The sequence below is a fragment of the Phalacrocorax carbo genome, chromosome 2 (assembly GCF_963921805.1).
Source record: "Phalacrocorax carbo chromosome 2, bPhaCar2.1, whole genome shotgun sequence".
In the NCBI taxonomy this organism is placed as follows: domain Eukaryota; kingdom Metazoa; phylum Chordata; class Aves; order Suliformes; family Phalacrocoracidae; genus Phalacrocorax; species Phalacrocorax carbo.
The window spans coordinates 130873340-130892749 of record NC_087514.1 but is presented as its reverse complement, the minus strand read 5'-3'; the positions used below and the strand labels follow the sequence as shown (position 1 = coordinate 130892749).

Below are 19410 nucleotides of genomic sequence, written 5' to 3'. Positions count from 1 at the left end.
TGCTACTGATTTTTCTGTGCTTTATACACATGGCTTCGAGCTGAGCTGAAATTCCAGGATCCGTAACAACAAACAGATCTGGGTTCGCAACGCGCCTTCATTAAGAGAGACCCTTTGTGCTAGCTCTGGCATTGATAGCCACTTTCAGCATTAATGCTATTTAAAGACACCTTCAATATCACTAGATTTAGAATTTTTGCTGTCTTTCGAGTTTACTTTTATGCCAGTTGTTAAGAGGCAAGCCTATCACTCCCATGTGGAGACGAAACGGGAACCACTGTACTACAGAAGTATTTATTTCCTCGCTTCCTCGAAAGATTCGGAATCTGCTGGGACGCAGAGCTGTTTACCTACATCTGTGCGTCTGATAGAGATAAAGTTGCTCTTTGATCATTTCCAAGCAGATAAAAAGAACAGGAGCTATCGACTGTGCCCTTGTGGGAGAAGTTCTGCTCAGAGTCAGCTGAGCCTGGGAGTGCTGGGTCCGCTTAGGAATCCCAAATATCTCTGCACGCAACGCTGTGGGTACATGCCATCGAAGGAAGGTTCCTTCGTACCATATTTGCGCTTTTAATTCCCTAACACAAGCGTGAATAGACATTTGCAGCGCCTTTTTGTACTTAGGATTTAAGCAGCCCATTAAGCCAACACAAAGAGCCCTTGTAGTCCTTTAATTTATGGCCTCTTTTAAAAGGTAGTAAAATACACTAATTGTACATCAGCGTCCAAAAACAAGCAGGTAAATCTAGGAGGAATTTGAGCTAATTCTATGTAATCCTCCCCTCTCGGTGGCCGGCGTAAGAAAATGGTCACTATGTAAAGCATTACGTTTCTCCTGCCAAAGGACCAAGCGCATCAAGGACTCCAGCAGCTCCGAACCACCGAACACCCACCTCCGCCCTGTGCAAAGTAGGCCAGGGCGGACCAACACCCGAAACTGAACCGCCAGCCATTCTGGTGCAGGCATTCAGGGGAAAAAAAAAAAAACACAACCAGTTTTTTTCTAACATCCCCACACGCACTGCCCGTTTGCAGAACTGGCTGCGGAACTCCTCGAGGAGGAGGCAAACAAACAAGCCGCGATAAGCTATTCAACACCGAAATGGCTTCAGCCCGCTCGCCCTCGTCTTACGCCTTTGATTTGGGAAGGAGCTAAGAATGGACAAAGAAATTCTCAACCTCTTTCGCTCTTCAAATGACTTTGCATCCTTCCTGTCCCCAGTGCCTTTATAAGGATGGCGATCACTCAGGTCCCGTACACTTCTTTGTCTGCCCAGACACGCGCATTCACCACCCACGGAAGATGAATAGAGCCAATCCAGGAAAAAAAAATCCGGCTAGGTTAAATATTTATCACAACAACAACAACAAAATCTCATTCCAGCAGGCTTGTTCTGCATGCAGGTACTAGGCAAATGGCTTTCCTACAGCTGCGATCGGCGCAAAAGCCGCGGCGCTTCCCGGCTCTTACCTCCTCCAGCTGCGCGGAGTTGGGCTGAAGCGCTCCCAGCTCCCACCGCCCCAGCCCAGCGGCTCTTTTTCGGGGCTCCCTGTAAACAAGCAACAAACAGTGCCTTACCGGGGAGAGCAGGGGGAGGTATTTTGCTCCCTCATAGGGAATACATGGTTTGCTGGGAGATCCCCGGAGCGGGGCGGGCGGGGATGGAGCGGGCGCGGGCTCCCGGCGCGGAGAAGCGTGGGTTCCCACCCGGGTGAAGAGCACGGGGAGCTGAGAAATAAAAGTGTGCGGTTGTTGGTCGGGTGTTTTTTTTCTTTCTTTTTTTTTTTTTTTTTTTTTTTTCCGTAGACAGCTATGCCTTCTGTCTCCAAGTGTTTGGAAATATTGTCATTCCAAACTCTTGTTACATGAATGTCTGCTTTATTTTCCTCTGGGAAACCTTTGTTTAGGATCATTTAATCAAGAACAGACATTAAACACAAGTCGTGGTGTTCATCTCTGCTGAATAAAACGCGGGAAGGGATCCAGTTTAAATGCGGCGCGTATTGTGGTTGGGCTTTTATTCAAACGGTTAGCCGGGGCCCGATCCTGCCACCACTGCGATTTAAAAGACTAACAATTGACCTCACTGAAGCGGGATCGGGCCCAAAGCCTTTTTTTTTTTTTTAAATAAAAACCAAAACCAAAAAACACACAACCACACTGGGAGCCATTGAAGGAGGAAAAAACTGGACAGCTTCTCTTCCCCTAAAATAAACAATATTGCGCAATCCAAAAAGACAATAGTCAGATTATTCGCATGCCACTTACTGAATCACGTTTACATATGAATTTGTCAGATATAATAATGTACCCCCCGTACTCACTCTCGCTAATAAACCCCATCTAACGCATCTTAAAATTGCCAGTAAATGTAAATGCTAATAATTAAATAACACAGTTCTTGCGGAAGGGTGCCATCTGAGCCTTGGAAATATTAAGTCTGTCTTGGAGGAACTTTTCGAGCAGAGACTTTGCTCTGGTAATCTAGTAGTTCCGTAATTACGCTAATAATTTTAAATTTGGTGTTGAACTCCAGTCTACATAAAATCATGCAATAATAGCCTACTAAGCTGTTTATTGCCGTCTCATAAATTTGAGAGCGCTGACTGCTAAAATCTACTGGCAAACACAAAAGAAAATGGAAAGTTCAATCCGCAATCGCAGAGCCCGGGCGCTGCTGCCTGGGGTTATTCCCAGCTCTACCTTCCCCTCCGCTCGGCTCCAGCACAGGGGGAACCCCCTGGCATTTTAGGCTCAAACTCATACCTTAGCCGGTTTGAGCCCTAATCAATAGTCGTGTTACAAACGGCAATAATCATCGATCAAGCGTGTCGTGACTGGGTTGCCCCACTCGTGTTAAATATGGAGCGTGTATCGGAAAATGGTGCCGGCGACTTTCTGTTATTTATTTTGGAGCTATTAAGTCACGCCACCATATTTTACGCTGCCACAGTCCTTTAAACTATGCTGCTTCTTGAAAGAGTTGCTAAGTAGCAATAAAGCACTTTACAAACGCTATGACATTTTTTTTTTAATTTGTTGTTATCCCAAACTCTAATATTCATTGCGGCACTTTAAGTTCGTACATAAATCGTTCAGACTAATGAGTCATAGAGAAATTCGCCCATGACTTTTCCTTTACAATGCTCCCTGCCTTTCCATTGCTTTTTTGGCCCTGCATTAGGAGCCGGTGATTTATTAACGCCAGGAAAATTGAACAAAGCAGGTCCTCCTGCACTGTGGCACCCAGCCTTCCACAGTGTGAATTAGAACATTATCAAATGTGTTTGCCTCGGTAGCACTTAATCACCAAAAGCCGTAATGTGACCACAAGGCAGCTAAAACAAAGATTTAACATTTCTAAATATTAAACTTGTTAAGCAAATGCTCAGCAGACAAAGCAAGCACAAACAATTAAAGTCATCAAGCTAGAAATGCACACTACCTACTTACCAACACAGACCCTACTGCTTGCTTAAGAAGTTTAGAATCTTTCAAGATAAATCAGGTGGGGTTTTTTTTTAAAGGGAAAAAAAAAAGAAAGAAAAACAAACTCCAGTAATAAGGAGTTGAGTTTCACTTCTGAGAGGATCACTCCTAGTGAGGACTGACGGCCACAGATCCATTCCTGACTATCTGCATTAATTATTTAATGAGTCACGTGACCCTAAAGATTAAAATTTCAATATCTCCCCCAGAACAGACGCAACACCTTTATCTGCGAGCGCAGGGATCCTCGTACTTGGGTCCCCTAATCTCTGCTGGCTTTGACAGCTCCTCAGTTTCTAGGGAGAGCGCTTGGGCATTAATAACACGAGTTTGTCCCGCTCTGTACAGCGAGATGGGGCAGCTTTGCACCCCCCCCACCCCCCCAATTAACCAGTTGAACCCAGCGCCTCACTGCCTGCAGGGGTGGGGACACCTCTGAGCGCTGCTGGCAGGGGCGGCATTCCCCGGGCTGTGCCTGCCCGCTGGCCCGGGCGGAGCCAGGGGGGCTCCCCGGGGCCGGGGGGAGGCGGCCGCGGAGCTTCCCCTGCCCACGCGGGGAGCCCCGACCCCGCCGGAACACGCGTGGGCCGGGCTTGGGCGCCCGCGGTGCACCGCGCCCGAGGGGACGGCCCTGGGGGCGAACCCCGGGAGGTCCCACCCCGCCGCGGCCCGGCCAGGCCGTGAGGCTCCGGACCCGGAGAGAGCCTCCGCCTCCCCGGGGCCGCGACTTGCGTGGCGCCCCGGGACCGCACCGCCCGGCCGGCTCCGGCGGAGGTGTGGGAACGGCGGGCGGGCCCCGCGCTGCCCGGATCGGGCCCCGGGGCTGGGGAGGCGGGAGTTTCATTGCAAACCTGCAAAGATCTCTGCCTGGGTGAGGGCTGCCCCCACCCCTTTCTCCTTTACAAACACTGGGCAAGAAGGCTACGGGACGGCAAGCACCCTGAAGGAAAAAAAAAGAGAAAGACAGAAAAAAAATGCTCCCAGCCTTGGGTAATCCTCCAATGCAGGATGGCTCTAGTTATTAAATACCACAAGGCGCTTGTCACAGCTGAGTTCCCCGTGTAATAAAACACCAGGTATTGCAAGAGCTTGCAGGAGAAGCGAGGAGGGGGATCTTGGAAAAGGAGTATTTTTCTCGGTGGGTGGAGGGGAGGTGGGTACAGGGTTAACGGCGTGGCGTTCCCTGCGGCCAGCAAATTGACTCCGAGGTGATTTGGTCTTTCTTTGAAATATTGACAAACTTCCACTTCCAGCGTTTTGGGCCGCGCTCGCCTTTGTGGCCAGAGCAGATAAATCCGTGTGTGAGAGACACCGGGAGAGCGGGAGAGAGGGAGGGGGGGAGAGAGACATTTAGGTCCAAGTGCCGGATTAAAAAGAATACTGTCTTTAAAGGTCAAGGGTTTGAAGGGTCAGACTGCTCCTCTAAAAAAAACAATTAATGGGATAGAAAATTTGTCCTCTCGGTGAACTCCCGGTTGCCTTAGCAAAGGGAGCACAATGCGAGAATTTAAACTGGACGATGTAATTTTCGAAGTTATTGTAAAGACGGGCGGTATGGGACGGGGAGCAGAGGGCTGCCAGCCCGGGGGCAGCGTCCCGCTCCCAGCACAGGCAGAGGGGGAAGGGGAGAGGGGGGAACGGAAAATTTACCTTAAACGACGATAATCTGCCATGGGGTATATTGCAGTCCGCCGTTCAATCTCCAGCAAGAGAGTGTACATTTTTTTAGCAGACAGCCAAGATGCTGTGCCTTTACACATGACCACCTTTTTTTTTTTTTTTTTTTCCAGGAAAATCCTTTGCGTCTTCACAGACTTTTTCCAAGAGAATGCCTTTCAGAACCGCTGTTGAATTACAAAGAAGTATTTATTGTAGGACGTGATTAATGATTCTCGCTAAAATTGCTATTTGCAGCGTGATTTCATTTCTCTTTACAATGGGAGCAAACCAGGTTTATACACATAGGCTGCACACTAAAGAAATCCTGCATTGCCAGTTAATACGTTTCAGCTGGAATTTTGCTCCGTTATGCTAATTTTGGCTCTAAATAGATTGAGGGATTCTCAAGCAATAAACAAAACAAAGAGTTACACGCTTGTGGATAGCAGTTACCTCACTTACAGCTATATTTTTGTCCCTTTATAAGGAGGCAGCTGGCAATTTAGGGTTTAGCAAACAGCAATATGTGAGTGGAAGCGCGGCCTGCTCCTTGGTCAGGTTTGGAGGCAGCAGTGTTTGCTAAGGGTATTTACATCCGCCACTTCTCTCTGACGCTGAACGTGCCCTGCCAGTGGCACGTTACCTCTTTCTCCAGGACAACCCGTGTTCCTTGGCCAGGCAGGGATGCCTGCCGTGTCTTTGGGGCCTGGTGCTACCTCACCCAGGGGGTGATGATGCACCCAGTCCTGGCAGCCTCACTTATATGAAGAGAAGCATTGGTTCCAAAAATCCCTCTCGTGTGTCTTTGGGTAAGCAAATAAGTCTTGGCCTTCAGGCCTTCCCTGGAAGATTTACTAGCACTTGAGCTCCATTCCAAGCCTTTTCCTACTCATCTCAGTGCAACTCTCTGTTGTGGAAGCCCTGAGCAAGGCTCCCTGTTAGCAGCTCTGCTTTGCCTGCGCTCCTTAGCTGCCTGGAAGCAGGGAGATGCGCAGCCTGAGCTGGAACCACTTGAACCCCATTTTGCCACAGTTGTTTCGACAAACTCTGTCAAATAAACCTCTCGAGTTGTACCCAAATTCATGTTTCTGCCGAGGCTTTCTCAACACATTTCGAAACAGTCTTAAAAAGAAAATAAAAGGAAAGAGAAACAGAAAAGGCAGCTTAAAGAAACTAGAGGTTACTGCCCGTGTATGCTCCTTCAAAAGCGCTAGCTGAATGAGAAATCATAATTGGGTGAAAACGAACAAATAAATCACGGCTGGCCCAAGATTTAAAGTGTTATCACAGGGTGTGTGTGTGACTTCTCCTCCAGCACACCCCGTCATGGGAGATCACTGGCTCCCAGGAGGAGCACGGTTTCTCTGTAACACAGCTGAAAACAGTCGTACGGACAGGGATGGGGAGCCGGACTAATTCTGCACAGGCCCGCTCAGGAGAACAGCACTCACCTATGCAGTGAAGCAAGACCTTTCCTCGTCCTACAGCGCTCTTTTTCCCAGCCAGGCAATTAGGAGTCAGGACGATTTTCACTATGTTTAAAGCAACCATTACCTTACCGACAAGATGAATCCAAGTGAAAACAAAACATTAAACCGTTGTTTTCCATTCCTGGTGCCAGCACCAGCCAAGCACAACGTGGATGAAACAGCACTGAGTGGACTTGTGTTTCAAGCGTTTAATTCTTTCGTACGGAATAATCTTTATTACCAGCATTTGGCACTGTTATACATTACACCAAAAAATCCACAAATTGTACATGGACCCAAACGATTTAGACGGTGCCAAATAAGAAGACAGCAACAGCCTTTATAGCGATATTTCTTTAAATAAATGCAATCGGGAATGTGGAGGAAAACTAATAGATCACAGCTACTGCGGGGGCTACACTTAAAACCAGTTAAATTACCTTTGATACATAAAACGTTTTCCTTTAGACAGCGTAAGGGGACATTTTTCGTAAGTCTTTAACCTCCCGTGGCCGTGTTCGTTCCCTCTCCCGTGTTGCTGTGTGCGCATACGTGCGTGTGCACCCTCACACACACAGACAGACACGCGCGCCCACACGGGAATCCACGAGCACGCCACGGAACACCGCTATTCAAGTCAATGCCTTACACAAGTGTCTCACGAGGTCTTTGCTTTGTTTTAACCGTCTTTTATTTTTAAAGTGTTTCTCTAAAAAGAAAAAAAAAAAAAGTGTCCGTCTTAGGTACAGAGAATTCGTCCGTGACAGCATCCAGCCCTCTCTTACACCGAGGGTAAGAGAGCGTTTCCATAAATAGAAAAAAATGATGGGCATGGAACCATTATCTATATACAATGTAGACAATCGTCCGGGTTTTGGTTTAAACATGTGCCCGTTCTTGGGCACGTCTCGTCTTCCTTTCCTGCTCCTGTTTTGTTTTACACAGTTGTTTGGTCCAAACGGCCAGCCTCCACCACGGGGCAGCTGGAAAACCCCAATAGATAGGTAAATATATATATATATTTAAAAAAATAAGAATAACCGTATTTATAGCGCGGCTGCGTTGGGTGTAGCCCCATCGAGCGGATGGGGGTGGCCCTGTGTCTGTGCTTTGGACTGCTGGCTCAGTGTGGACTGGTTTGAGGAGCGCATCTTTGTGTTAGGCAGTTTATGGTCTTTCTTCCACTTCATGCGCCTGTTCTGGAACCAGATCTTGACCTGGCGCTCGGAGAGGCAGAGGGTGTGCGCGATCTCGATGCGTCGCCTCCTGGTCAGGTAGCGGTTGAAGTGGAACTCCTTCTCCAGCTCCAGGACCTGCTGTCTGGTGTAGGCAGTGCGAGACCTCTTGGGCTCCCCTCCGTTGTAATTGGGATTGACTGAAACGTGCACACACAGGCACACGCACACACACACACGCGGAGGGGAAAGAAGGGGGGGGGGCGAAAGCGATGGAACATAATCATTATATAATAACTTGACACCAGGTTCGCGTAAGATACATAAACGGCAAGAAAAATTGTTTCACAGCCTATCGACAGTGGGGACAATCGAGGAGCAATAAAAAATGGTGATGGGCATTTGGGTTAGAAGAAAAGCTTCAAAGACACATGGCCCAGAGCCACCGCAGGGCAATTAAATTTATGGGGGCTATAATTACTGCCCTAACAGTTTGGCGTCTCGTAAATCTTTTGATAAAGGACCCCGGATACAAAAGGTTTCTCACTTTTTTTTTTTTAATTTTTTTTTTAAGGAAACGCGGAGGGAGAAGGAGGGAAAAAAAAAAGCCACACACGCAACCACCCATCCCGGCCCCGGGAGCACCCTCCCCCCTTCCCTCCTCTGCAGGCGCATCCCCACCTCCCCCTGGCAAGGGCGACTCACCCGTGCTCACATGGATCTTCTTCATCCAGGGGTAGACCACCGGCTCCTTCCCCTTCAGCCCGGGCAGGCTCTTCTCGGGCAGCAGCGGGCAGCCGGGCCCGGTGCCGGCCCCGGCGGCGGGGGCCGCTTCGCAGCGGCGCTGCAGGGCATGGCCTGGGAGCAGGGGCTGGGGGGGGCCGGGGTGGCCCTTGGCGGGCGGCGGCGGCGGCGGCGAGGCGCCCGGGGGCGGCTGCTCGGGGCCCGGGGCGGCGCTGCCGGCGCTGCTGTAGCTGTAGGGAGCCTGGGGGTAGGAGGGTGCCTGCCCCGCGTAGAGCGCCTCGGGAGGCGGCCCCGGCGGCGCCGCCGGAGCCTGGTAGCCCGGTTCCCGGCGCGGCCGCGGGAAGTACTCGGGCAGCGCCGGGCCCGGGTGCGCGGCGTGCAGGTGCGGCGGCGGCGGCGGCGGCGGCGGCGGCGGGGCGTGCGGGTGCGGGTGGTGCGGGTGGTAGCTGGCGGAGCTGCCGGCGCTGCCGCTGTGCTGCGTGTACTCCTCGCAGGGAGGGAATTTGGGCTCGATGTAGTTGGAGTTTATCAAAAACGAACTCATGGTCATTAATTTGTGAAGTGCAAAAATACTAATTTTTCTCGCGTTGTCGTTTTTCTGGGCTCGGCGAGGCCCCTCCCCTTCCCCCCCTCCCTCCCCTCCCTCCCTCTCCCCCTCCCGCCGCTGTCAAGTGCTCGCCGCTGCCAAACTTTGGGCCTCCAGATTCCCCCCCCCCCCCCCCCGCTGCACTCCCCTCCCTTCCTCTCTTCCCACCCCTGGAGCGCCTACAACACACACAACACACCCCCGCACACACACCCCCGCACCCCCCGCCACCCCATCACCACCTGACCGCCAGCGCCAATTATCGCGCGGGGCCGCGGACCCCGGATCAGGAAATGGAAGGAGGGCGAGCGGCCGCGGGGCAGCTCCGCGCCCGCGGACCCACCGCGGGGGCCGCCACCGCCGTCGCCGCCTCCTCTCCGGGCGGCGGCTGCCCGCCGACGGAGCGCCCCGACGGGGGCTGCCGGACCCCCTCGGCCGCTCCTCACCGGGATCCCCCGATCCTCCCCGCCCGCCGAGCCGAGCGGCGTCCGGCAGTCGCGGTGCCAAACCGAGATAAACCTAACCCAGCTCTGACAGTCTTTTTTTTTCCCCACCCCGCCCCAACACTTTTTGTTTCCCCGTTCCCCCTCGCGGGAGCGCGGAGGAAGCGGAGCGAGGAAGCGGAGCGCAGCCCAGCTGCGCGATCCGGAGGGGAGGCAGGCATTGCACAAGGGCGTTGCACAATCCTTTTTAAACAAGCCCATCTCCAAACGCCTGGAGTCGGGGCTGCCGCGCAGGCAGAGGGCGGCAGCGGCTGCCGGGCACAGGCCACCGGCAGCCCTCCGGGCTCTGCCCACGCCGCCGCGGACCGCGGGCGGGCGGGAGCTCTGGGGTAGCCCCTTTGCACCTTGGAAGGCGTGCTAACCGGAGGAATAGATGCAAAAGTTAGTACGAAGGTGGCGGGGAGGCCGAGGAGAGTCCTCGAGTGGATTGCAGGGTGTGAGGGATACAGCGAGCCTGAAAATAACGGGGAGGAGAGGGGGAAGGGAGAGAGGGGAGGGTGGACACGGCTGTATCAAATACTTCCACCGGCGGTCGCGGGGCTCGCTGAGAGCATCCCTCCCCGCGGAGGAGCGGTTTGCAAACTACGAATTTAAGCCCGTCGGTTCGGTATGCCTCGTCTTGGGTTTATTTCTTAATTTACATTTCCACTAGAAATCGGTCGCCCCTTCGCAGAAGCAACTCGCAAACCCTGGCGTAGGAGGGAGAGGGCACCCGGGCACTCACTCCCTCGTTGCCAAAACTGAGACTGTTAACGATATTTGCAGCTCAGAGGGAAAAGAGGCAACCGTCCTGACCTTCGGTAATTGAAATTTGATGGTTAAACTAATTACGCTCTTATTCTAAGGGGGAAAAACATACTTATTGAACGTCAGCTAGTATGGTACATTCGGAGTTAGAAGCGAACTTTCCGGATTTTTTTTTTCCCCTCCTTTTCAGGAAAGCATATAAACACATAGAAATATTTACCGTACCCTTCGAGAATATAATTGCTGAGTAGGTAATCTCATCTGCTGGCATGGGAAAATGCATCTAATATATCAAGCGTAAATATGATACGGTTTAGATCTTGCCCTCCTAAAGATATTACATTAACAGTTACCCTGGTTTAAATTCAGATTATTGTCTTTTGCAGTTTTATAGTTAATGGATACATGCAATAAAATTCTATTTGAATATATATTCTATCTAACAAGACACACATCGTATCGATTTATATTTTATACACACACACACACGCACGTTGCAGGCGGCTTGTAATATGTTAGACCATTTCCAGCACTTGGGTATAGTGGGGTACTTATCTAAACAATCACTCATTTCCTCCTCCTATCGAATGTCTAATTTGTAAAGAGAGTTAAAACGCATTTACTTACTCATTTCCAACAGCACATCTATGGAACTCTTTAACTGGGATAATAGATAAGTTTCTCTATTTACTCTGCATGGAGAGGAAATGCGGTTACACACACGCACAGCTTCAACTGTTCAGCAACACACATTTGACAGAAAAGGGGAGATTTATATATATATATATGTAAAAACACACAACAACAACAAACCCAGAAAGCAACAGCCACACAGGTTGTAAAAGAATAAAGCTCCCACCTACACGACTGCAAAATAAAAGCTTGCCAAAGCCCACCACGAGCAGAGAGCATTTTCCCGGCGTAGAGAGACCCATGCACACATACGGACACAGACGTACAAATACCTGCCGGCCAGCGCCAGACGAATTACACTGGGTTATCCTAAATATTATCCTCGGCATAAGTCCTGAGACACTGCGGCCGGAGAGCTGCAGCAGGCTGCCATGCTCCCACGCCACGTACAACACAACGAAAAGTGGTGTCTCGGTTTGTAAGCTCAGCGCTATATTGGGAGAGCTGACCGGGCTCTGTTTCCTATTATTTACCGTGATTAGATCTTAAAGTATACTCGTTTCTCTGCGCCTCTTTCTACCGTGGGGTTCTGGCGCTCCGTTACAGGGAGAAGGATGCAATTTTGTATACGACTGTAAATCTGCAAGGTGACCTGAGCTGCTCGGCTGAAGTCTCTTTTTTTTTTCGTGTGGTTCTATTAGTCTGCGAAGATGTGCTGAGGCAGGACCTCCAAAAGGCCTGTTCCATGTCTTTGTGGTTTTGTTATCATAAACAAGAACCCAGCCAAGACCACCAAGTGTTATCTTGCACACGGCCATTTCGACATTTTACTGCAAGATTTATGGCTGTAATAAACAATCTCAGAAACCCTTTTTTTCCCCGGTACTTCCCTTTAACAAACTTGTAGCATCATCCTAAGCTCTCAAAGAAAGAAAAGGAGCGGAAAAATAGGCCAACTCCCTTATTTTTCCAGAAGGACTACAGGCTCGATTTCACTGGCGGAGGAGACTTTAATCAGTTAATAAAGGAGCGGGATTTTCCTGGCCAAGGCTGGCCGAGGAGGAAATGGGGACCCCACTGGAACTAAGTTGAGAGGGAGAGAGTTAATTTCCATGCACCCAGAAGAGCCAACCTCATACAGACCCAAAGAGGGGGAAAAGGGGGATCCCCATTTTTCTTGTCAAACAGGCAAGCACTCCTGCTACCCTCCACATGCGCGACTAACACGTAATTACCCCGAAAGACAAAATAACAATAATAGCAAGAATAGTAATAGGAATAGCAATAGCAATAATAATATTAATAATAATAACAACAATAATAATTCAAGTCAACCTTTCGCCGTGCCCGGGCATCCTCCACCGAGAGCGGTAGGAGGAGGAAGAATCGCACTAGCAGCCTGGTTTGAATTTGATTTGAACCATTTTGAATATATTTAGCTCCAGCTTTCCCCTCTTGAATGCGAGGCTGTCCCAAGTTTCAAAGTGACCGAAAAGTGACACCGTGTGCATTTTGTTTCTTATTAATCTTACACATTGACAGTCTTTGTTAAATAACAAGGCGTGCCCTTCACCAGGCGACATTTTCATATTTGTTAGACGCGGTGACCTGAAGTTCACCTCGGCCTTGGACTTAGTTTTTCTAAAAGGTCTATAACAGTGTCTTTTAGATAGCGGGGTGCTTTGCCCAGGTCACTACTTCTAAGGGAAAATTAAGAAAAAATCGCGGGAAAATGTAAACGTTATGGAATGTATCGACTGTATTCCCTCCTTTGTTCCTGGGAATGATACAGCCCCCGAGGCTGCTCCTGCCTCCGCGGGCGGGAGCGCTCCTTTCCTACGGTCGCTGCTGGGGCAATGCTCGGAGTTTTGCCCCAAGTTCAGCATTTAGTAGAAGCGGTGACTTCTCCGGCACCGGGGCTCTCCTTACCACGGGGGTGCTTGGCGGGATTTGCTCCCTCTGTCCTGGCGCGGTTAAATAAACACACGTAAAATGTGATTTGTACCCGGATTTTAAATTAATGGTCTTTTGAGCAGACCTTCCACGCCAGAGAGCGGCGTGCTGAATGCAGAGAGTGAAAGGACAGAAAGAGTTCGGGCTCAAATTAACTGTTCTGCTCCAGGTTGTTGCCTAGTTTTTTTTTGTGTGTTTTTTTTTTGTTTTGTTTTGTTTTTTGTAAGGGAAAATTTAAGCAACAATTCAGAAGAGTCAATACTTATTGAAGTCTCAGTTTCAACTTCTTTGAAAATATCCCCGTTGATATTTTTATTCTAAACCAGACAGAAAATATGGAATTAGAGCCACTAATGTTTTGGTGGGGAAGCAAATGTATTTTGGTCACCTACTCTTGAGTAAGCCGGTTACAGCAACTGCTTTCGTTCTGGGTATATCAAAGACGCATTGTTATTCTTGGAAACAATCCGCCTGCTATTCTCTAACAAAATAGATATTTGGCTACGGTTTTTAGCTTGTTATCAGGCTTCGCTCTTACACCAAATAAATACTCTAGATGTGAAAGGTTAAATACTATCTCCAGCGAGGGCAGGCTCCCCAAACGTGCAATGCCAGGGCTCTCTACAAGTGAGCAACTTGTGAACAACGCCTGCACGCCGAGCAAACACTTGCGTTATAGACATCATGGCTTCAGCAGGTATTTCAGCAGTCACTCCTGCAGGCAAAATCTCCAATAACCGCTCTGGGTAACCTGAAATCTAACCCCTGATATATTTGTTCCCAAGAAATAGCGCTCGACTGCCACGATCCAGCTGTGTCCCTGGCAAATAATTCACGCGTACCAGCTACACAGAGGCCGGTGCAGCCGCCTGCCTTGGGGTCGAGAGGGAGCTATGCGGGGATGGGGGCGAGGTACGCTCTTCCTCGGACTTCCTCCTCGCCCTCTCCCCTCCTCCAGACCTTTCGTATCTGCTTATGAATATTTGGGAATACTCTTTCCCTCGTCTACCGACCCCCTCATCCTCATCATTGCAAGCTGAATGCGGCTTGCCGTGATCTATCCCAGAATGAAAATCCCTATACGATATTGGCCAGTTCTCCCTGCAGACACGCCTAACCGAGGAGCTAAGGCTTCAACACCGAGGAACAAAAAAATCCCAGCAATGTGGGAATAACTCTTTGCGCAAAGAATTTCCACTAAACTTTTTCTTTTTTTTCTCTTTTTTTTTTTTTTGGGGGGGGGGGGGAGGGGGGAAGGAGGGCGGGGGGATGGAGGGAGGGAAAACAGCCCTCCCTGCTCCCCGTTTCGCCTGAACCGCTGCCTCGGGTAATTCCAGAAGGCTGTGAGATCCCTCCAAATGACGGAGAGGCGCGGGGCGCCAGCTTCTCCGCAACAATTTTCCATCGGTAGCGCACCACGGTCTTACCGCTCCGCATTTTAAACGAGCTCCTTCGGACCAAGCATATAAGCCCTATTATCTCCAGAATGCCCTGTTTAAGCACAGTTTAGCGGTCGCTACAGAAAGAGCAAAAACAAAGGCGCGGCGAGGATCGATACAGGCGTTAATAGCCTCGCTCGTATCTTATCTTCCTGCCATTTTGCAAAGTGCGAAGACTTAACATTAAACCTCTTAAAGCTGGTTATTATATAATAAACAAGGGCGAAACATTTTGCTACCTGACTCTCGGAGGAGGCAGCATCAGCGGCTGCTGTGGGGGTAACACGGGTGTTTACCTGCCGCGGCCGAACCCGAGATATTCAGGCACAAAAGTGGCCGATAATTCAAGATGAAATACAACGTGTATTACTCTTGAAAAGAGGAATTTTCTATCCTTTCCTCGGTAATTGAGGTCATTCAGCCAGTAGGGTTCACCTGGAGTCCATACTGTGATACACACGTAACTCAAAGCTATTTTATCTTTTGTGCTGATAGTCAAGATCTCGGCTATAACATTGACATCAAACTCTGTCTGGGCGAATGACTAAGAGTGGTGCAAAACGTAAACTTTTGACCCTCAACTTTTTGACCTGCAGTTGTAACGCCCTTAACCACAAAGATATACAAAAGCTATGCAGCTTCTTTTAGGAGTAAGAGACTCGCACTGTTTGTTTCAATAGTTCTGCCGCTTCCCCCAGCTTTCTAAGGTGGTTTTTTTTTCTTTTTCCTTCTTCTTGCTGTTGAGAAATCGGATACTTTTGCATTTTTAAGTATTGCCGGGTTTTTTTTTTTTTCATTTTCTTTAATCTCGCAGCTCTGTAAAGTGCTGTTAAATCAGTTTGCACAGCCTTTCGGCAGCGTTGGAGGGAAGCCTGTTACTCAAAGGCGCTATATGGTTACAATTGCAGGTGAAAGAAATGCTGGGTAAGTTCTGGGCGTGAGGTTGGAAGGAACGTAGCGACGAGCGTTGGGGGAAAAGCTGCAGCTCTCTGCTGCGAGGGTCGTAGTCATTTCTCCTTGATTTAAACATAAAGAAACAACTCTAATTGTTTGCGAAGCCTTGTCTAGGCAAACGAGTTGACTGTGAACTTGGTCTAAAGCGAGCTCTGCTGGTGATTCCTAGGGTGTGCAGATTTATCTTTTCTGCATTTACTTAACCTGGCAGTGAACTGCACGGGCTGCCATTTGTTATCCAGAGACAGACTTCACCTCAAGCAAGGACTGTTCCACAAAATTGCAATAATTACCCAATAACCTTCATAGCAAATATTATTATTGAAAAGACATTTTTTGGGGGGAGGGGATATAGGGAAGTGTCCATATGCGTGCTATAAGGCAAATTTCTTGCAAATTTTACACGCTTTCTATGTCAGATTTGATATTGTTTGTGCGTGTAGCTACAGGAACATGTGACTGTGCTGGTCCATGAGTATTTGCCTTCCAGAGAGCCATTAGTGAGGATGCTTTAATTTGTTAAGGGACAATGTTTTCAAAGATAACCAGGAGGCTGTGGGAGCTGTGGTTTTGCGCTCTGGCTAGCAACTCTAGCAACAAATCGGGGAGATTTTAAGGGCAGGAGAGAGAAAGAGCTAAGAAAGCAGAGCGATGTCTTGACTTGGTCAGGAGGTTTACTTATGTCTGCATTCAATGCGTTAAATCTGTATTTGCGGGGAGGGAAAAGGCATTGCTCCAGTATCCAGGGTTTGAAATCGAAACCTCCTGATCCGCCCCTCATGATCTGTTCCATTCAATTTCCCATGAAGCAGATTGCAAACCCCTCTATTGTCACCCTTCCACAGATACACACTTATTAAATGTAAGGAAATGGCAGAATAATAATTTCCCCGTAATGTTCTGCAATTAGGGTGTTTGCAGGGCTTAGACAAGGCTGCAGAGCTGTAATTTACGGATGACTTTCCATCGGATTGTTATACTTCTGGTTTAGAGAAAGTTATGCCCTGCGAAGTCACTAGTTACACACATTGAGAGAGTTGCCTAATCTTTAATTGGCCTTACGCTTAGACATGACACACTACACTCAAGTATTTCTTTCAAAGGATTAGGTAAACTATATTTCAACGCGCAGAAAGCCACTTGCCATGCTTAAAGTAAAACGAACTCGCACGCATTAATCCCCCAAACACAGCAGAAAAATAACGTGGGCAGATAAGACCTCTCTCTTGATTCCCAGCGATTATTCTCTATGACATTTTTCCCTCGGAAAACAATTAGGACCTGGGAATATTTTGGTGGAGTTAGGCAGTCTGGGGTAGTTTGAATTTCAAATTTCAAAGCGGATTAGAAAATCTGAGTGCATTTCTGGATTTGAATGGCTTCAACTGTGCTGCTCAGGACAGGGCAGGGCCAGAAATATGGTGAAGTTGTCATTTCTAGTTAACTTTCTTTTGTTGTTAGAGACTTTCTTGCAGTACGGGCGGGTTTATGTGCTTGTGGGTTTGGGGATATTTTTCTTTTCCGTAGTTCTGGAATCTCCGTATACTGCTTTAGGTGGAATATGCTCCAGAAGCCACATTCAGAAATGTGAAAATATGCTGTAGCAAATCTTTTTGCTCTAGACAATGAAAAATTACAAACCGCGATTTATATCCAGGTTCCTAAAATATTAGTCGAACGGGTGTGCCTGTGTTTGTGTATTCACCAGATAATTCAAATAAGGCAGTGTGGTTGAATACTGAGTAATCGCGAATGGTTCGTGACTAGTACCATTCCCGTTTACAAGCGAAGAGTTTTTCCTGGAAAAGGACCCGTATACAAATGAAGCCCAAACTTTTAAAGGGTTTTCATGCCTTTGCCTCAAACTATAAAATTTTATGGCATATAATACAATATAACACATGCCTATCATATATAACTTTCTGGTATTCCTATTGACGAAAATGTGACAGCTAGTGTACTGTAAAATCTCCAGCTATTTATCAAGGAAATTATTTTCAAATGTGCGTTTGGATATGCACTTTTAAAGCCTTTCCCTTTTTTTTTTTTAATATAAAGTACATTCATATGTGTTTGTTTAGTGTTCATAGGAAGATACACAGACACAAAGGCTTCGGACTCAATTTCTCTTACACAAGGGGTTGACTCTAGATATTAAATATTTGTAAAACTGTGAGATCTTTGAGCTGGGCTAACCTTATATACTACCGTTTCTTTAACGTTAAAGGCAAATAAATTAAAAATAGGAATCAGTCAGCAACATGGAGATCTTGCAGAGGTACCAACAACCTTACCCCCCCGTACCCCTCTGCCTTTCTCTCATTTTTCTCGCAGTAGCAGCTACAGTCTAAATCACAATATTCAAACGGGATAGCACTAGCGAAATAAAACAAAGCCCATCTCCCAGCTCATGTCAAACCACCCCGTTCTTTTGCAAACCCGACTTTATGACACATGAAGGAAAACAATGCGATCTGCTGAATCCCTCCTACTCCAAACCTGAGCAGAAAAGAGATACTCACAGCTGGTTTGGAGTTATATAGATATTCTTTTGTTTTCTTTTTTGGAGGCAATTCTCAAATCTCTTCCCTAGCCCCCGATTAGTCTGCCTGCACCCCCCCGAGATCACTCTCCTAAGCAACAGCTCTGAGGATAAGGATCAGGCCTTAATGCTACCCAGAGAATGACAGAGTTCCTTTCACCCTTTCATTCAAGTCCTGGAAATTCAAAGACTAAAGTTAAATCCGGCCATAAAGTTTATTGCTGAGTAATCGCACTCTAGTGAGAACAGTCCACTTAAATAAAAAGAATGTTGAAGTAAACACGCAGCTGGGGCCTACCCCACAATGGCAGCCAGCAATATAAGGCAGAGGGAGAGAGCAGAGCTGGGGGGATATTTACAATCTTCAATAAACCGAGCCCGTATTTCATAATTTGCAGCACTCTAATGACCTGTAGTCTCTTATATTAATGCTACAAGTTACAGTCAATTGCTTCGCTTAAAAAAAAAAAAAAAAGTCACAGGAACGTATATATGTATACACGCGTACACACCCTTTGTATACATATATACATCAGTATGAGACACATATATGCTTGTGCGCGGCTTTATACGAGCGTATACACCGATTTGTACATGCATGCACACACGCGCTTAATTTAAATATATTTATATTTATGCAATTACATATAGAATCTGGAAAAAGTTACAGCAGCATTATAAATGTGCAGCCCCGAAACACAGTACACGCTCACAGACGGACATATATACATAGCTAAGGCTTTCTGCACAACCCAATGCAGAAAATCGGAATCTTAAGCGCTCCAGTACAGTCTGTGCCATTTTAATACTAGTTCTGATGTGCAACATATTTCACCAGTCCCAAGATTATTACCATATCAGCACGCCTCCAACTCTATCATGACTACATAAGACGCTGCCCTGATAATATCAAGCCCTATCTATTTTGTTTCCCTTTTTTTTTTTTAATCGCCTGCAGTAACTACTCTTTGCTAAACAAAACCTCTCCAAACTTGGAGAGCCTATTGGAGCAAAGGAAGTAATTATGTTCTGCGGTAGTCAAAGTGATTAAAGCTAGGCCCCAAAATCCATCTCTGCCAAAGTCGCTTATTGTGGTTTACTTTGATTTGATCGTTAAAATAGAGAGCTAGCTGCTGCGAGTGAAGGGATGGGGGGGATTTGCAGCGCAACCTGGATCATTAGTGGTTGATCCTGCCTCTCGGGCTCGGTGGGACCGTCCTGAAAAGCTCCAGGCGGAGAGGAAGGGAAAGAGAAAGAGAAAGAAAGAGAGAGGCGAGAGGCAGCCAGAGCGAGCGGGAGCCTCGGCTTCCCCACTGTACAAATAAACTTTAAGGAACTTGTGCACAAAACTTACCTTTGACTTGCAAGGAGCCATTTTTCATACAGTATTGAGAACTTGTGGTTTGGATACTTCTGTCCCTAAACCTGACAATTTGAATGGCCAGGAGGCACACGTAGCCTGCAAAAGAGTCAAATGAAGTCCAGCGTCAGTGAGATTATATGTTATGTGGTATAT

At 47.9% G+C, this 19410-nt stretch overlaps 2 protein-coding genes across 12 annotated transcripts in view; both read right to left on the bottom strand.

The window, feature by feature from the left end:
- Window positions 1–19410, bottom strand: part of HOXA3 (homeobox A3) — a 45170-nt gene that overhangs the window by 13578 nt on the left and 12182 nt on the right. For 3 of the 11 annotated variants that reach the window (XM_064444357.1, XM_064444358.1, XM_064444360.1), the window contains exons 2-4: window positions 19249–19353; window positions 5141–5334; window positions 1472–1550 (exon numbers count right to left, since the gene is read on the bottom strand). The exons of 1 other annotated variant lie outside the window; for it this stretch is intronic. The gene's annotated coding sequence lies outside the window, so the exon portion shown is untranslated. Of the gene's footprint in view, window positions 1–1471; window positions 3123–3454; window positions 3833–5140; window positions 5335–11000; window positions 12324–19248; window positions 19354–19410 lie in introns of those variants that run through there. 7 more of the 11 variants (XM_064444356.1, XM_064444355.1, XM_064444361.1 and 4 more) reach the window with 7 other exon arrangements.
- HOXA4 (homeobox A4) lies at window positions 6813–9160 on the bottom strand. Its single transcript, XM_064444374.1, has 2 exons — window positions 8499–9160; window positions 6813–7993 (listed from the first exon to the last, which is right to left on the bottom strand). The coding sequence occupies exons 1-2, from the start codon at window positions 9085–9087 to the stop codon at window positions 7665–7667; spliced, it is 918 nt and encodes a 305-aa protein (XP_064300444.1). The 5' UTR covers window positions 9088–9160; the 3' UTR covers window positions 6813–7664.

Excerpts from the sequence above, each read along its gene's own strand:
- HOXA4 (XM_064444374.1), bottom strand. The coding sequence starts at position 9,087 with ATGACCATGAGTTCGTTTTTGATAAACTCCAACTACATCGAGCCCAAA. Across the intron at positions 7,994-8,498 it reads GAAGATCCATGTGAGCACGG|TCAATCCCAATTACAACGGA; the intron begins GTGAGTCGCCCT and ends TGCACGTTTCAG.